This window comes from Podarcis muralis, chromosome 6 (assembly GCF_964188315.1).
Source record: "Podarcis muralis chromosome 6, rPodMur119.hap1.1, whole genome shotgun sequence".
In the NCBI taxonomy this organism is placed as follows: domain Eukaryota; kingdom Metazoa; phylum Chordata; class Lepidosauria; order Squamata; family Lacertidae; genus Podarcis; species Podarcis muralis.
This window is the reverse complement of record NC_135660.1, coordinates 89,607,339-89,628,695: the sequence shown is the minus strand read 5'-3', so window position 1 is coordinate 89,628,695 and position 21,357 is coordinate 89,607,339. Positions and strand designations below refer to the sequence as shown.

The 21,357-nt window shown below is 43.8% G+C and overlaps 1 protein-coding gene across 1 annotated transcript in view; it reads left to right on the top strand.

Annotated features, from left to right (window-relative positions):
* Positions 1–21,357, top strand: part of WDFY4 (WDFY family member 4) — a 191,490-nt gene that overhangs the window by 38,625 nt on the left and 131,508 nt on the right. Inside the window, exons 12-17 of the mRNA XM_077930700.1 lie at positions 5,837–5,930; positions 10,708–10,922; positions 13,658–13,773; positions 15,155–15,362; positions 16,769–16,845; positions 19,477–19,695. Of these exons, the coding sequence (XP_077786826.1) occupies positions 5,837–5,930; positions 10,708–10,922; positions 13,658–13,773; positions 15,155–15,362; positions 16,769–16,845; positions 19,477–19,695 (929 nt within the window). The remainder of the gene's footprint in view (positions 1–5,836; positions 5,931–10,707; positions 10,923–13,657; positions 13,774–15,154; positions 15,363–16,768; positions 16,846–19,476; positions 19,696–21,357) is intronic.

The following is a 21,357-nucleotide window of genomic DNA, read 5'->3' as shown; positions in this document are numbered from 1 at the left end:
ATGTTCAGAAGTCCACAAGGTAAACACACACACGTGTGTGTGTGTGTGAGAGAGGGCGAGAGAGAGAGAGAGAGAGAGAGAGAGAGAATCGTTTTTACTGGTTTTACAAATACAAAATACAAATGAACAGAGAATGAAAAAGTACAGTCAAACCCAGGTTGTCGAACATAATCGGTTCCGGAAGACCGTTCGACTTCTGAAATGTTCGACAACCGAGGTGTGGCTTCTGATTGGTTGCAAGAACTTCTTGCACTCAAACGGAAGCCTTGTCAGACTTTCGGGTTCCGAAAAACATTCGAAAACCAGAGCATTTACTTCTGGTTTTTTGGTGTTCGGGAGCCGAAATGTTCGAAAACGGAGCCATTTGAGAACCGAGGTTTGATTGTATATTTATATAAAGAGATTCTCTGAACTTCAAGACTCGCTCCCCTCCCAATCTCCTCTATGGGGTCTCATTTTAAACATCTACTACTGCATATTCATCCATGCTCCAATTTTTATATCAAACCATATTATCCATCGTAATTTTTACACTAGAAGTGACATCAAAATCCTGCCTTTGTTTCTGTCTGCTTATAGTGGTCTCATAAATAACTCACAATTTTTTCCCATTCTTTCATAAGTTTTTTTCCTATTGGTTTCTGAGTTTTCCAGTCAGTTTTGCCATCTACACGCATAAGTATATAAACCACATGTCTGAAAAAGTATAGGAGAGCAATCCTGAAGCCATCTTGACTCTTAATTACCTCAAATATTTCCTCTGCAGAAGGAAATATCTTGGAAAAGCCTTTCCCAATGTCCCCCCACCCCCCACTTACAAATCCTTCAAATCCTGTCTTAAGGGCATATTTTGTGTGTGAATATACCTGTATTCAGAACTAAAGTCTTTACCATTTCAAAAGAATGGCCAGACTTACCAGCTAATGCAATCAGTAAATATCAGGTATCTTGTCAGACAGCAGACAAACCACACCCTCAAATTTCTGTTGTAGACCGCCTCTTTCTGTGAACTATGTATGACGTTTTCTTTTTTTTGGGGGGGGGGTGTCTTTGGCTAAGCGGATGGGCAATTTCTAAAGTATTTTAATCATTCTTGTGCATCCTTATTCTGGGTCCTCACCTCCTTGCAAAGGGGGTGGGAAACTGCGTTGCAACAGAAAAATAAAGATCTACATTGCATTTCTGCTTTATTAAACTTTATTAGAACTATACATACAATACATTTTACAAAAACAAAGCAAACAAAAGCAAAACACAACAAACAAAACAATACAGTCACAACAAACAAAAACACCAAAAAAATGTTCTCTTGACTTCCATTCATCCCCTTGTGTTATCTGAACTTCATTTTCTACTTCACCCTTTTTATTTTTATTTTTCTAGATGTTTAGAATTACTTTTTTATTTATTCCTCTATTGTCTTGCAAGATTCAGTCCAGACCTGTCAAAGCATTTCGCTTTTTACAGTGCTGATTTATATACTCTCTAAAGACATTCCATTCTTTATCTAGTCTCTGTTTTGAGTTGTCTCTTAGTCTTCCCGTCATTTTGGCTAATTCTATATATTCTATCTTCACCTGCCAGTCTAATATGGTTGGTATCACTTTTCCTTTCCAATTCTTTTGCTATTAAAATTTTAGCTGCTGTTGTCGCATACATGAAAATTCTTCTGATTTTTATTTAAAAATTTTTTTTGTATTTCAGTGGTCATAATGCCTAATAGGAAGGCTTTTGGTTGTTTTTTTTAAAGGAATGTTTACAGATTTTTTAAAAAGTTCGTTGTACATTGTATCCCAGAATTCTCTTATTTTCACACAACTCCACCACATATGCAACGTTTTACCATCTGCTTTTTTACACTCTGGTGTCTCTTCAGGTTGTGTAAATCTTTCAATTTCTACATCGCATTTCTGAATGCAAAATGTGTACTCTAAGAATGTGCTGAAGCGCCTCTTCCCTTGTGCTGTGTGGAGTGTGTATGTGTGTTTAGGGCTCTGGAAAAGGAAAGAACTTCATTAAATGCTTTTCTAAGTGGTAAAAAGAGCTCCAGTTTTTCATGAACTGTGCTGTGCTGGCGGTTGGTGGCTTCCTTATAGAGGCAAGGCACCTGTTTCCTGAACTGAGCTTGCCCTCCATCATGTCAACACATGGTCATATCAACCATGAAAGACTTGTCCCCTAATTAAAAGGTAAAGGTAAAGGACCCCTAACTATTAGGTCCAGTCGTGGACGACTCTGGAGTTGCGGCACACATCTCGCTTTACTGGCTAAGGGAGCTGGTGTACAGCTTCCGGGTCATGTGGCCAGCATGACTAAGCCGCTTCTGGTGAACCAGAGCAGTGCACGGAAACGCTGTTTATCTTCCCCCCAGAGTGGTACCTATTTATCTACTTGCACTTTAATGTGCTTTTGAACTGCTAGGTTGGCAGGAGCAGGGACTGAGCAACGGGAGCTCACCCCGTTGCGGGGATTTGAACCGCCAACCTTCTGATCGGCAAGCCCTAGGCTCTGTGGTTTAGACCACAGCGCCACCCACCTCCCTTTTTTTGTTTCCCAATTAGCCAGTGTCAAAGCTTCTAGGCAGTGCCGTATTTACATATAAGCTAAACAAGCTATAGCTTAGGACCTCTCTTGGGGACCCCCCCCCCAAAATTTAAAGGAAAAAACACCTGGGTGTACATTTCTAAAATATAAGATAAAAAACAAGTAAAATAAAACCTACATACAGCAAGAGTGTTTTGTGTTGTGTAGGCTCCTATTATGTTAGTCATGGGCCCCGCCTGCTAGCCTGCTCCCTAAAATATCACTGGTTTGATCATTTCTATATATAGAGTGCCTGCATTCTGCATGTGCAAATGGCTTTAGATACCTATTAGGTCCATAAATGACCATATAGCATATATTCAACATAAAAAACAGCGATAATTTGTTGTTGACAAAGGACAGCTGGACATATAAAGTAGCTTAGGGTTTCATCAAACCTAAATCCGGCCCTGCTTCTAGGGAACAATGTCCCCCATTTGGGAAGTTCTCCTGGTTAAGTTGCTGTGGATGATTTATATCAATCCACAGATTTCGGAAGAAATACATGGGAGTCCAGAGGATTCCGTTCAGCTGCCTAATATGATAAATTCCTCATTTCTGAGTTGGTTTTCATGAAGTTATAAAATGAGATATAACCCAGAGATTTGCTCAACGTCTCTACAACGTTCTCAGCTGAGATTTAGCTTCATGGTGGAATTTTGTATTGCCAACACATTCAGTGTTTTGATCACTTTGCTATTATAAATATTTTGGCTATTGTGTGTGTATGTGTGTGTGTGTGTGTGTGTGTGTGTGTGTGTGTCCCTCATATGTGTTGTTGTTAATTCACTTCACATGTATGGAAGTGTGGGGAACCTCTGGCCCTCCACATATTGCCGTACGACAACTTCCATCGCCTATGGCTAATGCATCCCCCCCTCTAAGTCTCTTATTTTGGGAGGGACCTCCCCAGGGCTCACCTCTTGCTACCTTTATCATCACACTTTCTTTTGGTAAACTGATTTCTTTGGGCTTGCAACATCACCGATGGCATCCAGCTCCAGCCTTCCATTCTCATTAAAATTACCAATTATCTTAAAGCTATTTTTGTATGGTTTGTAGATTATTATATCCAGTTCAATATGCAGAAGACAGATTTATTATGTTTCACCTTAAAGCTTTACTTTTGCCTTTCAACAAGTTAAGAGATTGGGCATTATCTTTGTTTTGACTCATATTTCTGCTCTTCCGTCAGTTCTCTTTCTGTAACATGAGAAAAATATATATGTTCCTTTAAATCTGCTGGCTCTGTTAAATCTCTTATTCAGACCTACATTCTGTCCTGCATTGACAACTGCAACATTTTATTCACTGGTCCTCCTGTTTCTCAGCATCTTATCTCTGTTTTCAGTTCTGCTTTCTTCATGTTTTATATGTTTTCCTTCCCTGGTTTCCTCTACTATTTTGCAGTAGGTTAAAACAACTTTTAACAAACAGTTGTCTGTTGTTGTTTAGTCATTTAGTCGTGTCCGACTCTTCGTGACCCCCTGGACCAGAGCACGCCAGGCACTTCTGTCTTCCACTGCCTCCCGCAGTTTGGTCAAACTCATGCTGGTAGCTTTGAGAACACTGTCCAACCATCTCGTCCTCTGTCGTCCCCTTCTCCTTGTGCCCTCCATCTTTCCCAACATCAGGGTCTTTTCCAGGGAGTCTTCTCTTCTCATGAGGTGGCCAAAGTCTTGGAGCCTCAGCTTCACGATCTGTCCTTCCAGTGAGCACTCAGGGCTGATTTCCTTCAGAATGAAGAGGTTTGATGTTCTTGCAGTCCACGGGACTCTCAGGAGTCTCCTCCAGCACCATAATTCAAAAGCATCAATTCTTCGGCGATCAGCCTTCTTTATGGTCCAGTTCTCATCTGTTTATCCCACTATAAGAAATTATATTGTCAGTACAACCTTTCTCTCGTGCATTAATTTCTTAATTTCTTATTTGACTTATTTCCTGTTCCTGCACTGATGTATAGCTTTTACTTTTTGCTTCTCTCCCAATGCTAGTTCAGTGTCCCCCCACCTTTCCTTCTGTCTCAGGTAGTTGGTTTGTGCGTGTTTTTTTAATTGTGAACCTGTGAGATGTTTTTGATTTCTTCTGCCACCTAGTGCATTTTATGGCCGCCTGTAAGGGTTGGGCATTTGCCATTTAAGATACGAATCTACCAACTTCTGAAATTAGTTTGTGTGTGTCCCGTATGTTTTGTCCAGGTTATATTTGATCCTAAGAGATGTGATTTTGGATTACAGATGCTTGAGGAATTTCATCTGTGTGAGTCTGGATGTGAATGGACCTGATCCACATCTCATGGACTAATGTGTTGATTGTCACTTAATCACCCATAGGTTTTTGTAGTTTCCAAATTGTCCACTTCTCTGCTCATATTTTGAGGGAATATAAAAACACATATTTTGAGAGAAAAACACATTTATAAATACATGTTTAGATACTTATTTAAATGTGGTGTGCATGTATGTGGATCAAAACATTGCAGATTAATGTGGAAATGGAGCAAAATGAATTTATGGGTGAACATATTGTCACAGAATGGAAGCGGACCGATTCCACCGTTTAGATTGTGGAAGGATCTGTCAACTTAGGTCCTCCCAGTTTCTCATTTTCCTGCCAACTTAAATTGGGTTCTTCACATTTCTACAGCATTTTGTAAACTTTCTTTAAAAAAACAATCCTCGTGGAAATTCTTCGATATTTTTGTGCAACTTTCTCCCAATAAGCACATTTTTGTAGGCAATTTTCACAAGCAGTTTCTGCTGATATAACACGTGTTTGCACATTGTTTTCACTGGTATATTCATTTTTATGCACATTTTAATCTATTATATGCATTTTTCTAAACGTTGGTTTGTTGAAGAACTGCATTGCAAAATTCGGATTAAGTGCAAATTTGGAATTGACCTGTAGCTCAGTTCCATGCATGTTTGGTAAGCATAGGTAGGATCATTGTGTATCTCTGATTGCAATATCAAATACTGAGCTGTCCAGCAAACTGAAAACTATAGTAGCTAAATGGATCTTACATTTGTCTTAGTACCAGGGAATATGAAGCAGTGTATTACGGTCATGTTCCTGCTCTGCTTGTGAACTTCTAGACTGGGCTATAGAAAAATGCTGGAGTAGGTGGACTCCTGTTTGACCCAGCAAGGATATCCTTATGTTCTAAACTGTTGTCTTTTATTACACACTGATGTCTATCTGCCCATACCTCTAGAGTTACGTTAACTCTCTCCATGTCTTTTCTCTTCAGGTTAGATGCTGAGGACGGGGAAATTGTGTGTCCTGGGGCTCTTTGTGTCATGGTGAAACTGATTTGCAAGCTCTACAATGAGGCTCACCCAGAAGTAAGTCCTGCCTTCATAGTCATTTGTTGGCTTTTTGGTTCCTTAGATTACAAGGCCCCATAAGATCAAAAGCAAATGTTGCATTGCTTTCAGATTAAAGGATTCCTTCCAGCCTCTTTTGAGTGGAGCCTAGAAGCCCCACTTTGGGAAAACAAATGGAATTGCTGCAGCCTTTCTTTGCCCTAGTACTCAGCTCTGAAAGATGGGGAGGCATCCACTGAAGGCCAACTTCCAGAAAGGGCAAAGGTAAAGGGACCCCTGACCATTAGGTCCAGTCGTGACCGACTCTGGGGTTGCGGCGCTCATCTCGCTTTATTGGCCAAGGGAGCCGGTGTACAGCTTCCGGGTCATGTGGCCAACATGACTAAGCCACTTCTGGCGAACCAGAGCAGCGCACAGAAACGCCATTTACCTTCTTGCCGGTGTGGTACCTATTTATCTACTTGCACTTTGACATGCTTTCGAACTGCTAGGTTGGCAGGAGCAGGGACCGAGCAACAGGAGCTCACCCCGTCACAGGGATTCGAACCGCCGACCTTCTGATCGGCAAGTCCTAGGCTCTGTGGTTTAACCCACAGTGCCACCCACGTCCCAGAAAGGGTAAAGGGAACCTTTATTCTAGAAAGGTTTACCCATCAAATGATCTCTTTACCCATCAAATGATCCATCTGCTGACAAGGGAGGGGGCAATTTGTATTTTTATCAGGGTGTTGCCCAGCCCAGTACTGTCTCTATTTTATTTCTCCCTCTTTATGCCAAATCTCCTTATGTCCCCCTGAATCTGTGCAGAATTTTAGGGCATTTGGGAAGTGTGAAATTTTAGGGCATTATGGGTAACTGAGTTCTTATTAATCTATTATTCTCTCTGTATCTGAGATCTGATGATTTCATCCCAGAATTCACACAGATCAAATTCCTTAAGCATTCCAAACTGAAAGCACAAGCTCAAAAGCAAACATTATTAATTTAGAATATTTATATCATGCTTAATAATCCCCAGATGCTTTCAAATGTATGAATCTGAATGCAATGGGAATAAAAAATGGGAATAAACGAGAGCAATACGTTCATAGGATCTGCAATGTAGAGAAACACAGGTACGGTTCCCAAGGCTATAAAGTTGTGAATTGCACTGGAAAGGAGGAGATGAAAACTACTTAAAAGTATATGGCATGTTGCTGAATGACACTGTTGCCCTTAGACTTCACCCTCATGCAAAGTTGTGAGCTCGTCTGCTGATTTCTAATTGCACCTCCTGTATCCCTGACGAATTGTGGGAGTGATTTGTAGGAAAATCAATCTATAAGCTGGGGAAACAGAGACTAGTTTCCTGCCACCATTAATTTTTTTTCACTAAAACCCCCTTTTTACTGGAATGAGCATCCCTGAAAACAGCACATTTTATTCAAAACAAGGCAATCTTGTTATTGGCAGGACTGCTGTCATAATGAGAACAATCAATTCCTTGTACTCCATTATGGCCATATTGAATTTATTTGGGAGATTACTTGTTTACTTAGCCAAGATCAACATAGGTTTGCTTTTCTTTTCTTGACCTTGCTTTTCCCCCACTGAAATAATTATTAGGAAGTGCAATATTTAAAGCACAAAAAGCATTAGAAGCTACTTTAAAATATCTAGATTAAGATGCTCTCTCGGTTCTTGGAGAATTGGAGAACATGGTCCCTTAAGAGTTCTTGTGAAAAAACTCTTAGAGATGGAGAAGAGTCCATTTGGGCTTTGAGCAATTTCAGTGTGTTTCTTTAGGACTGGCCTGAACTAGTCATTAACCCATCCAAACCCAGCTCATCGGCCATGTACTTGTGGCCTAGTGCCACCCTAGCTGTACAGACCCAAACAGAAGAATTGTTAGGCTGGCAATAAGAAGACATATATTGTTGACTTCTGCTGCAGCATGGTACCATTGGCTCTACTCAGGACTGGGAAGAGGCCAAAGATATAGCAATAATAGCTCATTATGGTTTTCAAAGTAGTGATGTATGGAAGTGAGAGCTGGACCATAAAGAAGGCTGTTCGCCAAAGAATGGATGCTTTTGAATTATGGTGCTGGAGGAGACTCTTGAAAGTCCCATGGACTGCAAGAAGATCAAACCTATCCATTCTGAAGGAAACCAGCCCTGAGTGCTGACTGGACGGACAGATCCTGAAGCTGAGGCTCCAATACTTTGGCCACCTCAGGAGAAGAGAAGACTCCCTGGAAAAGACCCTGATGTTGGGAAAGATGGAGGGCAGAAGGGGAAGGGGACGACAGAGGATGAGATGGTTGGACAGTGTTCTCGGAGCTACTAACATGAGTTTGACCAAACTGCGGGAGGCAGTGGAAGACAGGAGTGCCTGGCGTGCTTTGGTCCATGGGGTCATGAAGAGTCGACTATGACTAAATGACTAAACAACGAAGCTCATTATTATATTATTTAAAATCCCACCATGCCCCGACCATTTTCTTTTCTTTTTTGGATTTTTGGCAATATTTACAAAATCCCAAGAGTACGAAAAGACAATTGAAACACACCCTGCTCGCCAAAAAATGCATAGCAAGGCAAATCATTTCTGCAAAGTCACACGGAATTTGTTCTTTGCACAGTTAATACAAGGAGACTTACCATTAATTTTGCCACTTTTCTCTCAAGTTTATGTAGCTATAATATGTATTCAGCTAGCTATAACAATGAATTCTGATTAATTTACCACAATACCATGCAGTTTGATACCTCTCTTTCTTCATGTTTTGTGACCCAGCTAGATTTGCTTCCCAGATGTGCATAGCCTACAAAGGTGTTAATAAAAAAAAAAGGTAAAGGACCCCTGGATAGTTAAGTCCAGTCGAAATCGACTGTGGGGTGCAACACTCATCTCCGCTTTCAGGCTGAGGAAGCCAGCGTTTGTCCACAGATAGCTTTTCCGGGTCATGTGGCTAGCATGACTAAACTACTTCTGGCACAACAGAACACTGTGACGAGTGCCAGAGTGCACAGAAACGCCATTTACTTTCCCACCACAGTGGTACCTATTTATCTACTTGCACTGGCATGCTTTCGAACTGCTAGGTTGGCAGGAGCTGGGATAGAGCAATGGGAGCTCACCTTGTCACAGGGATTCGAACTGCTTACCTTCCGATCAGCAAGCCCAAGAGGCTCAGTGGTTTAGACCACAGCTAACCCGCCACCCGTGTCCCTGCATAGGCTATAGGGAGACTAGAGGGCCAATTATGGCCATTCAGGTTTCTCTCTGTGGCCCCCAGGACTCTTTCCAGGCTACAATCCCTCTCGATGAATTATCCTTATAGTCCTCATGGTTCTCTGCCGGAGCTAGAACAAATTTGAGACAAAACTTCTGAAAATTCTCTTCTGCGAATTCTGATGGTGAAAATAAGTGTTAACATTAACCATATATTCAATATGCGGCATCAGACATTTGTGTTCAGTTCCCAGTAGGACTATAATATGATAGCTGGCATGGAATAGCAGCTAGCTTTTGATGAAACCTGACTTATGGCAGTGAACATTTGATACAATCTGACAGCAGGCAGGGAACTATAATCGGTATTTGACAGTTGCCTTGAAACAGAATCTAATAACTTTATATGAACCCCATTCATTAATCCTGTCCATCACTACAAGCAAATTTCAAATTTTTATTCCGAAGCTGGATGCTGAATTCCGGGGTGAGGTTTCTACATTAAAGTCCGGCTCTCAGATTTGGAGAATCCGACAAATGCTGCCCTTTTTTATGATTCTGATTCATCTCTAGTTTATGTATATCCCATGAGAGTGCAGGTTTCCTTTGGAGAAATTAGCAAGCCCCTCATCTTCTTTTTTAAAAAATTTTATTGAGTGTTTATTTAGTTACTATATAATAGAATATAAAATATAGAATATACAAAATATAGAGTATCGAATATTACATTTGTAGATTCCCGTTTTCAGCAGTACATTCCATTTCGTATCTATTTCATTACTGAACACGTGTATAAATAAATAAATAGTTTTCTTATTTCTATGATGGTGACTTCCCTCCACCACAGCTCAACATCTTTTGATATATTTTTAAACTTACCATTGTGTTATATATATTAGTTACCTTAACCCCAAGAACAATCTTACGATAATTTTTTTCTTAGCTTTACCAATGCCTATCGATAAATTTAATTTGGAATGAAGTTTCATCATATATTCTTCCAAGCAGACCCATTCCTTCTTGAGTTTCTGATTCGATGGAAGTCTAATGGCTGCTGTCATTTTGGCCAGCTCTGTAAATTCACACAATTTGTTTAACCAATCCTCTATTGAGGGGACAATGTCCCCTTTCCAGTTTTTAGCTATTAGTAACCTGGCAGCAGGGGACGCTGGTGGCGCTACGGGTTAAACCAAAGAGCCTAGGACTTGCTGATCAGAAGGTCGGCGGTTCGAATCCTCGCAAAGGGGTGAGCTCCCGTTGCTCGGTCCCTGCTCCTGCCAACCTAGCAGTTCGAAAGCACATCAAGTGCAAGTAGATAAATAGGTACCACTCCAGTGGGAAGGTAAACGGCGTTTCCGTGCGCTGCTCTGGTTCACCAGAAGCAGCTTAGTCATGCTGGCCACATGACCCGGAAGCTGTACGCCGGCTCCCTCGGCCAATAAAGCAAGATGAGCGCCGCAACCCCAGAGTCGGTCACGGCTGGTCAGGGGTCCCTTTACCCTTTACCTTTAACCTGGCAGCAGCCATGGCAAGCCCCTCATATTCTTTTCTTTCTGTTCCCTCCCCTCTGTCGTTTCAGCTATCATGGGAAATCCAATACGCTGTGGCCAATCACATCCAGTCCTTGATGAAGATGGAGAAGAATCGCCAGGTGGCCTGTGGAGCTGGCCTGCTGAACGCTCTTGTTACCTCCTGCTTAGAGGTGCTACACAATGACAACAACCCCTTGCATCTGCCTCTAATCAGACTCTTTGAGAAACTTGCATCCCAGTCAATTGAGCCCAATGTCTTAAGGTACTTCCTTTCAGGGATTTTGGTTCTGGAACATTAGGGACTTGTGGTCATCTCCTCTTGAGGCAAAGGGGGATTGAACCCTCTTTGTAGCTAAGATGCTTAGTAGATGCTTTGTCTGCATCAGGGGTCAGCAAACATTTTCAGCAGGGGGCCGGTCCACTGTCCCTCAGACCTTGAGGGGGCCGGACTATATTTTGAAGAAAAAAATGAACAAATTCCTATGCCCCACAAATAACCCAGAGATGCATTTTAAATAAAAGGACACATTCTACTCACGTAAAAACACGCTGATTCCCGGGCCGGTTTGAGAAGGCGATTGGGCCAGATCTGGCCCCCGGGCCTTAGTTTGCCTACCCATGGTCTGCATGTTAAGAAAAATCTGTTGTTGGAAGCACAGAAGTTGACAACCACGTTCAGAATGGTGTCCCTTCCCGAAGATGGCATTTCTCAATTTGTGCTAATGCAAGTTATTTGGCGTACTTTCATGCTGTATTTGATTAATCTGCATTTATGAAACAAATCAATATTTGCACTTTAAAGTACAAAAACCAACAGAACAAAAACTAAAGAAGCCTGTTATAATAATCTGAAACATGCTTACCGTATTTTTCGCTCTATAACACGCACCAGACCATAACACGCACGTAGTTTTTAGAGGAGGAAAACAAGAAAAAAAATATTCTAAATGAAACAGTGGATGTATGATTTTTGTGGTTCATGCTGTGGCCACAGACATGTGATCCGACAGTTTGGAGTAGCCCAATGCAAAAATCCTGAGGATCCATGTGGATCCATGCTTTGTAACCACGTTTTTGCACCACTGTGACCCTAGGCAACAGTGGGTGCGTGATTTTTTTGGTGCAAGATGTAGCCATGGACATGCTATGTGATCTGATGGTGAATTTGGGGTGACCCAATGCAAAAATCCTGAGGATCCATGTGGATCCGTGCTTTGTAACCACGTTTTTGCACCATTGTGGCCCCAGGCCACAGTGGGTGCATGATTTTTTTGGTGCAGGCTGTAGCCATGGACATGCTATGTTATCTGATGGTGAATTTGGGGTGACCCAGTGCAAAGATCCTGTGGATCCATGCTTTGTAACCACATTTTTGCACCATTGCAGCCCAAGGCAACAGTGGGTGTGTGATTTTTTTGGTACAGACTGTAGCCATGGACATGTAATGTGATCTGATGGTGAATTTGGGGTGACCCAATGCAAAAATCCTGAGGATCCATGTGGATCCGTGCTTTGTCACCACGTTTTAAATAGGGAGGGAAGGAAAAACACAGAAGGGACAAGAAGCACAAGAGGGGTGTGCGGAGAAGCAGCTGGCTAAGAATGCAGGGGAGGAGTTTAACGGGGTGGGGGGGGAGGAAAGGAAGGCAAAAGTCCCCCCCCCCCAAGCCAGCCCTCTCTCTCTCTCTCCCCCACCTGCATGTTTTTCGGCTGCCTGCGAGTCCCTAGAGCACGGAGAGGAGGAGGTGGTGGGCTGGAGCCTGCACGCAGTGTGACTAGGAAAGAATTAGAAGGAAGGACTCGATCCTTTCCTTAACCCTCTGCTTGCCAGGAGGGCAGGGGATGAGTTTGAGCAAACGCAGCAACAGAAGCGGGTGGGCAGTAAGACCCTGAGGCAGAATGCAGGAAAGCAGCAGCTTCCACCTTCCCTCCGCCCGCCCGCCCGATCTTATTTTTGCCTGATTTTTGCCGATTTTTGCCCCTGCGAGTCAGCTCCAGGGACCACACATTCGCTCAATAACACGCACAGACATTTCCCCTTACTTTTTAGGAGAAAAAATCTGCGTGTTATAGAGCGAAATTTACGGTAATTTTTCCAGCACTGTTGGCTTTGGCTACCAGTTTAGGATCAGTCCCAATGGATAAGCATACTTATCTGTATTATAGATATAAAATGAAGCTTCCAAGTATATACACAGCTAAAATGTATATATATGTGTGTATATATATATATATATATATATATATATATATATATATGCAGGTTTTGGTGTCCTCGGGTATCTTCCCGTGTAAAAGTTGGGGTGTCTAGGCGACGTTTCGACGAGGTCTCACTCGTCATCTTCAGGCTGGTGCTTTCGGCTTCTTGTTACTGGAACAGAGCATGCTCTGTTCCAGTAACAAGAAGCCGAAAGCACCAGCCTGAAGATGACGAGTGAGACCTCGTCGAAACGTCGCCTAGACACCCCAACTTTTACACGGGAAGATACCCGAGGACACCAAAACCTGCATTCCTGTACCCGTGAAAATCTACGAAAGCATATATATATATATATATATATATATATATATATATATATATATATTTATTACTGGCGTGTGCCTTACTTAGTAGCATGCTTAGATTTCAGATAAGGATTAGCCAAACTGAATTCATTTCTCACTAAAATTGACAGGCTGAAGACTAAGCTATACAGTATTTAAATTAATTTATTTAGTGAAATGGAAGCATGGCGTACAAGTGAATTGGTGTGTGTTGATAACTGTTTTTTGGCCTCTGACCATCTGTCACTGCAGAAGAGCAGCAACTATCATCCCCACCTGACTGCCCCCCCCTTTCTTCCAGTAAGGACTGGGCTCCCTCTGGAAGAGTGGAAGAAGGCAGATTTTGGCAGCTGCTATTTTTTTACTGGGTTAGGCTGCCTCACACAAAGGTTCCTGTCGCCTTTGCTTGGCCATGTGAGCAAAATCTTACTTTCTTTGACTTGCCTTTTTCAGACAGTTCCTTTGCCTCAGGACAACATGGCTGCCTGTAGCACCAGGGCCTGGTGTAAGTCCATCCTCAACTTCTCTCTGTGACAGAAGTGGTTCATGTCATGCATCTTGGAATGAAGGTGAGGCTTGGCCAGGAGCAGAAGTTCTGCAAAGCTCCTGACTGGCATTCTTGGGTGGGAGCTATCTGGCTTCCTGAAAGTTCTTTGGCAGTAATTGTGTTTTTTCCATGGATGACAGCAACAGTTCATAGGCGTAGCTGCCCTGAAGAAAGGGTAGGCTTTGTCAGGAGCTCAGCCTACTCTTGAGTAGGACCCTGGTAGAGACACATGCCCGACTGGCATGTTCCCTCCCTCCTGGTCAATCATTCAGGAGCTTCAAAAGCTTTCTTCTGCCCAAACATCACAGCAACCAATGCCAAAAGACACCGGCACACTTAGGGATCCGCAGAGTTTGTGCATCATGCATGACAGATCTCAGCAACTCAGCATTTTGGCTAATCTACTTTATTTACATATAAACACACATGGAGCACTGCAACATGGCTCCCTCTCTCCAGCATCAGATAGCAAAGAGAGAAAGAACAAAGGACAACTGTCCCACTTCACTGAACACAGTAACACAAACATCCTGTCTCTGTCACTTCCCACTCTGTGGAGTCAAAACATACACCGTCATGTGATAGACAAAAATCCCATGACTGCAATCATGGAGCAGGAATTCTAACAGGCTTCACGTTGCTGGAATAGATTTGCTTTTGATCTGATCCTTCAGGGCTTTTATAACTTTCTTATGCCCTGTCTAAAGTAACAGAGCCTATATCATACCCTCCAACATTTTCCCGATGAAAATAGGAATGTGTCGCTTTCAAAACTGCAATAGCAAGTAGCCGATGTGTAGCCACACCTGTATTAGATAATGTTACTGTCTTTTATTTTCAAGCAAACTAGATTGAAAATCAACTGTTTTGCCATAGGGTGGCGCTGTGGTCTAAACCACCAAGCCTCTTGGGTTTGCCAGTGAGCTCCCATTGCTCTGTTCCAGCTCCTGCCAACCTCGCAGTGTGAAAGCATGCCAGTGCAAATAGATAAATAGGTACCACTGTGGCGAGAAAGTAAACAGCATTTTTGTGTGCTCTGGCACTTGTCACAGTGTTCTGTTGCACCAGAAGTGCTTTAGTCATGCTGGCCACATGACTCGGAAAGCTGTGTGTGGACAAACGCTGGCTCCCTCGGCCTGAAAGCGAGATGAGTGCCTCAACCCCTTTTTACCTTCTAGGAGAAAAAGGGAGAAGTTCATGGCACCTCTTTTTCTAGAAAAATAGCACTGGTTGTACAGATCAGCCCTCAGATCACAGTCCTAACTCCCAGTTGTGGAATGCTTTGCTGTGTTCCTATAGCTACATTTCTTCTTCCTCCAGTTGCACCTCTCAGAAGTTCTTCCTTGAAGGCAGAACCCAAGATCCATAACAGATTGCATGACACTATGCGTTTGCCGTTATAGGTTCCGTAGTCACTACAGCGAAAAGTTCCGCAGATCTTCATCGGGCTTCCCTGGGCTCAGACGCATCCTGGGTATCCAACAGCTCTGCCGTAGCTCTCCAGGCAGCCATGAGCCTGGTCTCCATGACGACGCCACGCAGCCTGGATTCCCATCATGCCTGCCTGGCACCTTCATTTGTGGAATTTGACATGTCCCTGGAAGGATACGGGTACCGCATTTGCTTGTGCCTCTCTAGCTTGGCACTAACACCCTCTGCCTTTGGCCCCATATATTTTGCATTCCATTTGCAAGAATGGCACACAGCTTCATTGTGGTGTCACATTTCACATTGGACACATAATCTGGTGAACTGGGTTGGATTCCCTGCTCTTCCACATGCAGCTGCTGGGTGACCTTGGGCCAGTCACACTTCTCTGAAGTCTCTCAGCCTCGCTCACCTCACAGAGTGTTTGTTGTGGGGGAGGAAGGGAAAAGGAGATTGTTAGCCGCTTAGGGTAGTGATAAAGCGGGATATCAAATCCAAACTCTTCTTCTCTTCTTCTTTCGTATTCCTGTCACTTTGCCAGCTTGCAGACAAATTGCCTATTTCTGAGAACAAAACAGGTCATGGGTCAAATGTACGGCAATTCCATGCTAAGGGTTTCTCAATTCTACCCTGTGATGATTTATAGCAGGGGTCAGCAACCTTTTTCAGCCGTGGGAGATGGCCGTGAGAGTGCCCCTGCCATTGAGATGAATGGGGAAATCCTTTCACACCCAGGGCCTGCATATGTACTTGAGAACCCATCCAGTGCGTGTACCCCCTGAACCAAGATCAGCATCTTTGATCCCACCTTCTGTTGATGTAGGATTAGGCAGCCTTTTGAGTTTGCCTGGAAATCTTCATCCCGAAGAGCAGAAAGGAGGCTAATTTGTAGACACATGATGGTGGTGGTGCTACCACTATTGGTGATGCATAGCCTCCTTGGCTGCCTATGCTTTGAGGTCCTCCCAAAGATTTTCAGTAAGCAGGTAGCCCAGGAGGTAAGCATGAAAACCTCGTCCCCATGTTTTCCTCACCTTTTCCCCATTCTAGAGAGCAGTTTCTTTTCACGAATGGTCAAATCCATCAGAAAATATCGTTACTGGGCAGTAAGAGATGGAGCCTATCCAGCCTTGGCCCTGTTTCTGTGGAACTCCTTCCTGTTGGATATAGGTTTAAATCCCATCTTCATTAACATTACACGAGCCTCCAAATATTTTTGTTTCAGTCTGCTTTTAATGGAGGTGCTGTGCTGGATATTTAAACTGCTACTGTTTCTTTTCATTTTCATTGGTTTTATTTTAACTGCTGTGCCGGCTGTTAAGTGCTTTTGTATTTATAAGGAGATTGTTTCAATGCGTTGTATAGTTTAAACGTTAACTTGAGTGGCCTTGGGAGGGCTTTGCACTGAAAGGTGGCATATAAAATATTGAAAGTAAAATAAATGAATGAATGAGGAATAATAAGGATTAGGTAGGGGGGAGTCTAGAGCAGGCGCAAAGCTGATTGCGAGAGACGTATTCAAGTAGTCTTTTGATTGCTATCGATCTATCAAGATACCAATATTGTCTTGTCTTTCTGTGCTTTTCCAGTTGTCTGTTTCTTCCAGCATTGTCTACTGTTCTGGGCCCCAACGCTGAATCCTCCATCTTGGGAGGAACTGGGAAAGGTAAATATTTCCAGGTGAACATAAAGTCTGGTGCAAACTGTGAGAAGGACTTAAAACTACCCACATGATCTACACCCTTCAACCATTTGAATGTGGGGAGGGAGCTGACTGGGGAGGAGCAGGAAGCAAAGGAAGAGCAGAACCTTCTTTTCCCTGGCCAGCTATCGGCTGGCACAGGGAAACGGGTGGCGCTGTGGTCTAAACCACTGAGCCTCTTGGGCTTGCTGATCAGAAGGTCGGCGGTTTGAATCCCCACAACGAGATGAGCTCCTGTTGTTCTGCCCCAGCTCCTGCCAACTTAGCAGTTCGAAAGCACACCAGTGCAAGTAGATAGATAGGTACTGCTATGGTGGGGAGGTAAACGGCATTTCCGTGCACTCTGGCTTACATCACAGTGTCCTGTTGCGCCAGAAGCGGTTCAGTCATGCTGGCCACATGACCTGGGAAGCTGTCTGTGGACAAATGCCAGCTCCCTCGGCCTGAACACGAGATGAGCACCGCAACCCCATAGTCGCCTTTGACTGGACTTAACCACCCAGGGGTCCTTTACATTTTTATCGGCTGGATAGGTAAAGGTGAAGGTACCCCTGATCATTAGGTTCAGTCATGGGCAACTCTGGGGTTGTAGCGCTCAACTCGCTCTATAGGCTGAGGGAGCTGGTGTTTGTCTGCAGACAGCTTCTGGGTCATGTGGCCAGCATGACTAACCCGCTTCTGGCGAACCAGAGCAGCACACGGAAATGCCGTTTACCTTCCCACCAGAGCGGTACCTATTTATCTACTTGCACTCGGAGGTGCTTTCGAACTGCTAGGTTGGCAGGAGCTGGGACCGAGCAACGGGAGCTCACCCCAGCGCAGGGATTAGAACCGCCGACCTTCTGATCGGCAAGCCCTAACCTCTGTGGTTTAGACCACAGCGCCACCCACGTCCCTTTATAGTCCCCTTCAATTGGAAGTATAAAGGAGCTGCCTTGTTCAATGCCAGACCATTCAGTTCAGTATTGTTGACACTGACTAGATGGCTCTCCAGGGTTGCAGGCAGACATGCTTCCCAGCCCTTCCTCAAGTTGCCAGGGATGGAAGCTGGTACCTTATGCTCTGCCACTGAGCTATGACCCATCCCCTACACTTTACAGGTGTTGAAGCATAAGGCCCCTACTTACCAACTTGCATTCTGACTGTACATTAATTCAAATAATTCAGGGGAGGTCGGGTAGACATTGAAGTCATCCCACAGGGACAGGGATGGGAAGGCATGCTTCACAGGTTAATATTTTAGGGAGCACTCCTCCCCCAGCCAAGATGATAAACCTGTTCAGTGCCCTCCATTCAGGTTCTCCACTTCTTCTGTGTGGAAAGTGAGGTTGTGCTTTTCAGGAGCTCAGCCTACACTTGAGTAGGACCCTGGGAGAGACACATGCCCGACTGGCATGTTCTCTCCCTCCTGGTCGTTCGTTTGGGAGCTTCAAAAGCTTTCTTCAGCCCGAACATCACAGCGACCAATGCCAACCGACACCGGCACACTTAGGTGAGGCGTTCTCAAAGTAAAGGAAGGATTGAACTCTGATTAAAAAGAATACACACAGAGGCTTGAACCAGCAAGACTCGGGGAAGGGTGCGTATAATAATCTCTCCCTCCACCCCCTGGCCCAGGTCGTTTTATTCACAAAATAACTTTTTACAGAGTGTTCGAAAGAACCAATCAGATGTCTTCTGAGCATTTCAACAAATCCCACGTGGGGACAAAGTTAAACTACCAAAACTAATTAAGCACACGTATTTCTGGGGTAAACAAAACAGAACTACAAAGGAGTGCATCTGGCAACCCCTGGAGGTGATAAACAAGCAATATACATGATAAGAAGTATGGCCAGGAAGACAGTGATCATTATCACCTTCAGGTGAGATCTGTTTCCTGGCCCTAAGATTAACATCCTAAGATTAACATATCAGAAAACCTACATCAAAGAAGCTTGCCCACTGTCTTTGATGACCCAGGATGCCTGCCTGACGAAGCAACTGGCAGTGTACATGACTGGTCAAGAAAGAGAAACGGAACAGGGATGCAGAGGTGTAGATTGATCAAAAATCATATCAAAATAGTTTAAACTCGGTCAACACAATGCTTTCATTGCTGACACAGATGGCTTACTGTATATTTGTTATGATTCCTCATAGCGACCGCACCTGATCACTACACTTAGGGATCCGCAGAGTTTGCGCATCATGCATGACAGGCCTCAGCAACTCAGCATTTTGGCTAATCTACTTCATTTACATATAAACACACACGGAGCACTGCAACATGGCTCCCTCTCTCTCTAGACAGCAAAGAGAGAAAGAATAAAGGACAATAGTCCCACTTCACGGAACACAGTAACACAAATATCCTGTCTCTGTCACTTCCCACTTTGTGGAGTCAAAACATATACCGTCATGTGATAGAAAAAAACCGCATGACTGCAATCACGGAGCAGGAATTCTAACAGTGCTCCCCTGACATTAAAGCTCCTGGAGGCAGACACATTTCCTTGTGCCTCAGGATAACTTTGCACTACCTGCAACCAGGACAGTCCAGGCGCATCGCTATCGGTTGTACTTGACTTGCAACCTTCCTTTCTGGTTCTCTAGGCCCCAGGCCGTTCCCCCCATTGGATGGCCTGACTTTCTCCTCCTGGTTCCTGGTCAGCAAGATGGGCTCTGTTCACAGCGGCCACCCTCTCCGGTTCCTCACGCTGGTGCGTCACATGGCAAGGACAGAAGAAGAATTTGTCTGCTTTGCTGTGAGCTTTTCTCCCATGGATGGCTGCCTGACCATCTCCACTGAGGAAGTGGCATTCCAGGCCCTAGGTAAAGCCTGTGTAGGGTGAGGGCCAGGGCCCATGAGTGGCCTTGGTGAAAATGCAAAAGAAAAAAGCTTGCTAAGATATATAAGACAGAATCAGATAAGTGCTGGAGATGCAAAGAGGTTGAGGGAACATTCTTTCCTAGGTGGTGGACCTGTAAAAGGGAAAAAGAGTACAGTGGTGCCCCGCACGACGAATGCCTCGCAAGACGGAAAACCCGCTAGACGAAAGGGTTTTCCATTTTTGAGTTGCTTCGCAAGACGATTTTCCCTATGGGCTTGCTTCGCAAGACGAAACGTCTTGCTAGTCTTGCGATTTTCCCCCCGCTTCCCCCCCTTTTTCTAAGCCGCTAATAGCCTTTTAGCAGCTAAGCCTTTAATAGCCACTAAGGCGCTAATAGCGCTAATCCGCTTAGCCGCTAATAGGGTTGCTTCGCAAGACGAAAAAACCGCTAGACGAAGAGAATCGCGGAACGGATTCTTTTCGTCTTGCGAGGCACCACTGTATTGGGAAATAATCCACAATGAATTGAAGAAAATGTTTAAAAGTACTTTTCAAAAAACAACAACACCCAGAGTCCTTTTTGTTGGGGATAATTCAGATGGAAATTCCCAGGTGTCAAAAATGGTTATTTATGTATGCTCCTACTGCGGCCTGTGTTTCGTTAGCCCCAAAATGGAAAATGAGCGAGGTCCCAAATTGTACGTTTCTGAGCACAATTCAAAGTGTTGGTGCTGACCTTTAAAGCCCTAAACGGCCTCGGTCCAGTATATCTGAAGGAGCGTCTCCACCCCCATTGTTCAGCCCAGACACTGAGATCCAGCACCGAGGGCCTTCTGGCAGTTCCCTCATTGCGAGAAGCCAAGTTACAGGGAACCAGGCAGAGGGCCTTCTCAGTAGTGGCACCCGCTCTGTGGAACGCCCTCCCACCAGATGTCAAACAGAACAACAACTACCAAACTTTTAGAAGACATCGGAAGGCAGCCCTGTTTAGGCAAGCTTTTAATGTTTGATGTACCACAGTATTTTAATACTTTTTTGGAAGCCGCCCAGAGTGGCTGGGGAAGCCCAGCCAGATGGGCGGGGTATAAATAATAAATTATTATTATTTTATTATTATAAAGAAGAATGGCAACATAAGCTGAAAGAATATGCGCAGCTTGCAGCCTTAACATATAGAATAAGAGGACAAGAAGAACATATGTTTAAAGAAGTTTAGAAAATGCTTATTGAATATACGGGGGGGGGGGGGAATTGTGTACGCTTGGAAATATGGGCAGCATTAAGATAAATTCAACAGTGTAAATAAGTTTTGATTGATGTAATAATGGAATACCGAATGGTTTAGTTTATGTATCATATGCAAGGACTTATGTTGTGCAAAATGAATCATGGAAAGAGAAGAAGGGAAGTCATTTTAAGGTTGTTTAAATGAATATTCTAAATTGTAAGAGAGCATATAACCGAAGGCAAAGCCAGCATGAGGTGCCTTTTCTGGCAAGGAGAATCTCCCAATTTCCAGATGCATTACTGACCAGAGAGTAGGGTCTCTTTGTGGCTCCCAACTTTCAAGTCCAGGGCTAAAGCCAACATTTTCTTCTTTTCTTCTTTTTAAATACTGCATTTAGCTCCCTGCACTTCCCCCCTTCATTACACCATTAAGCAA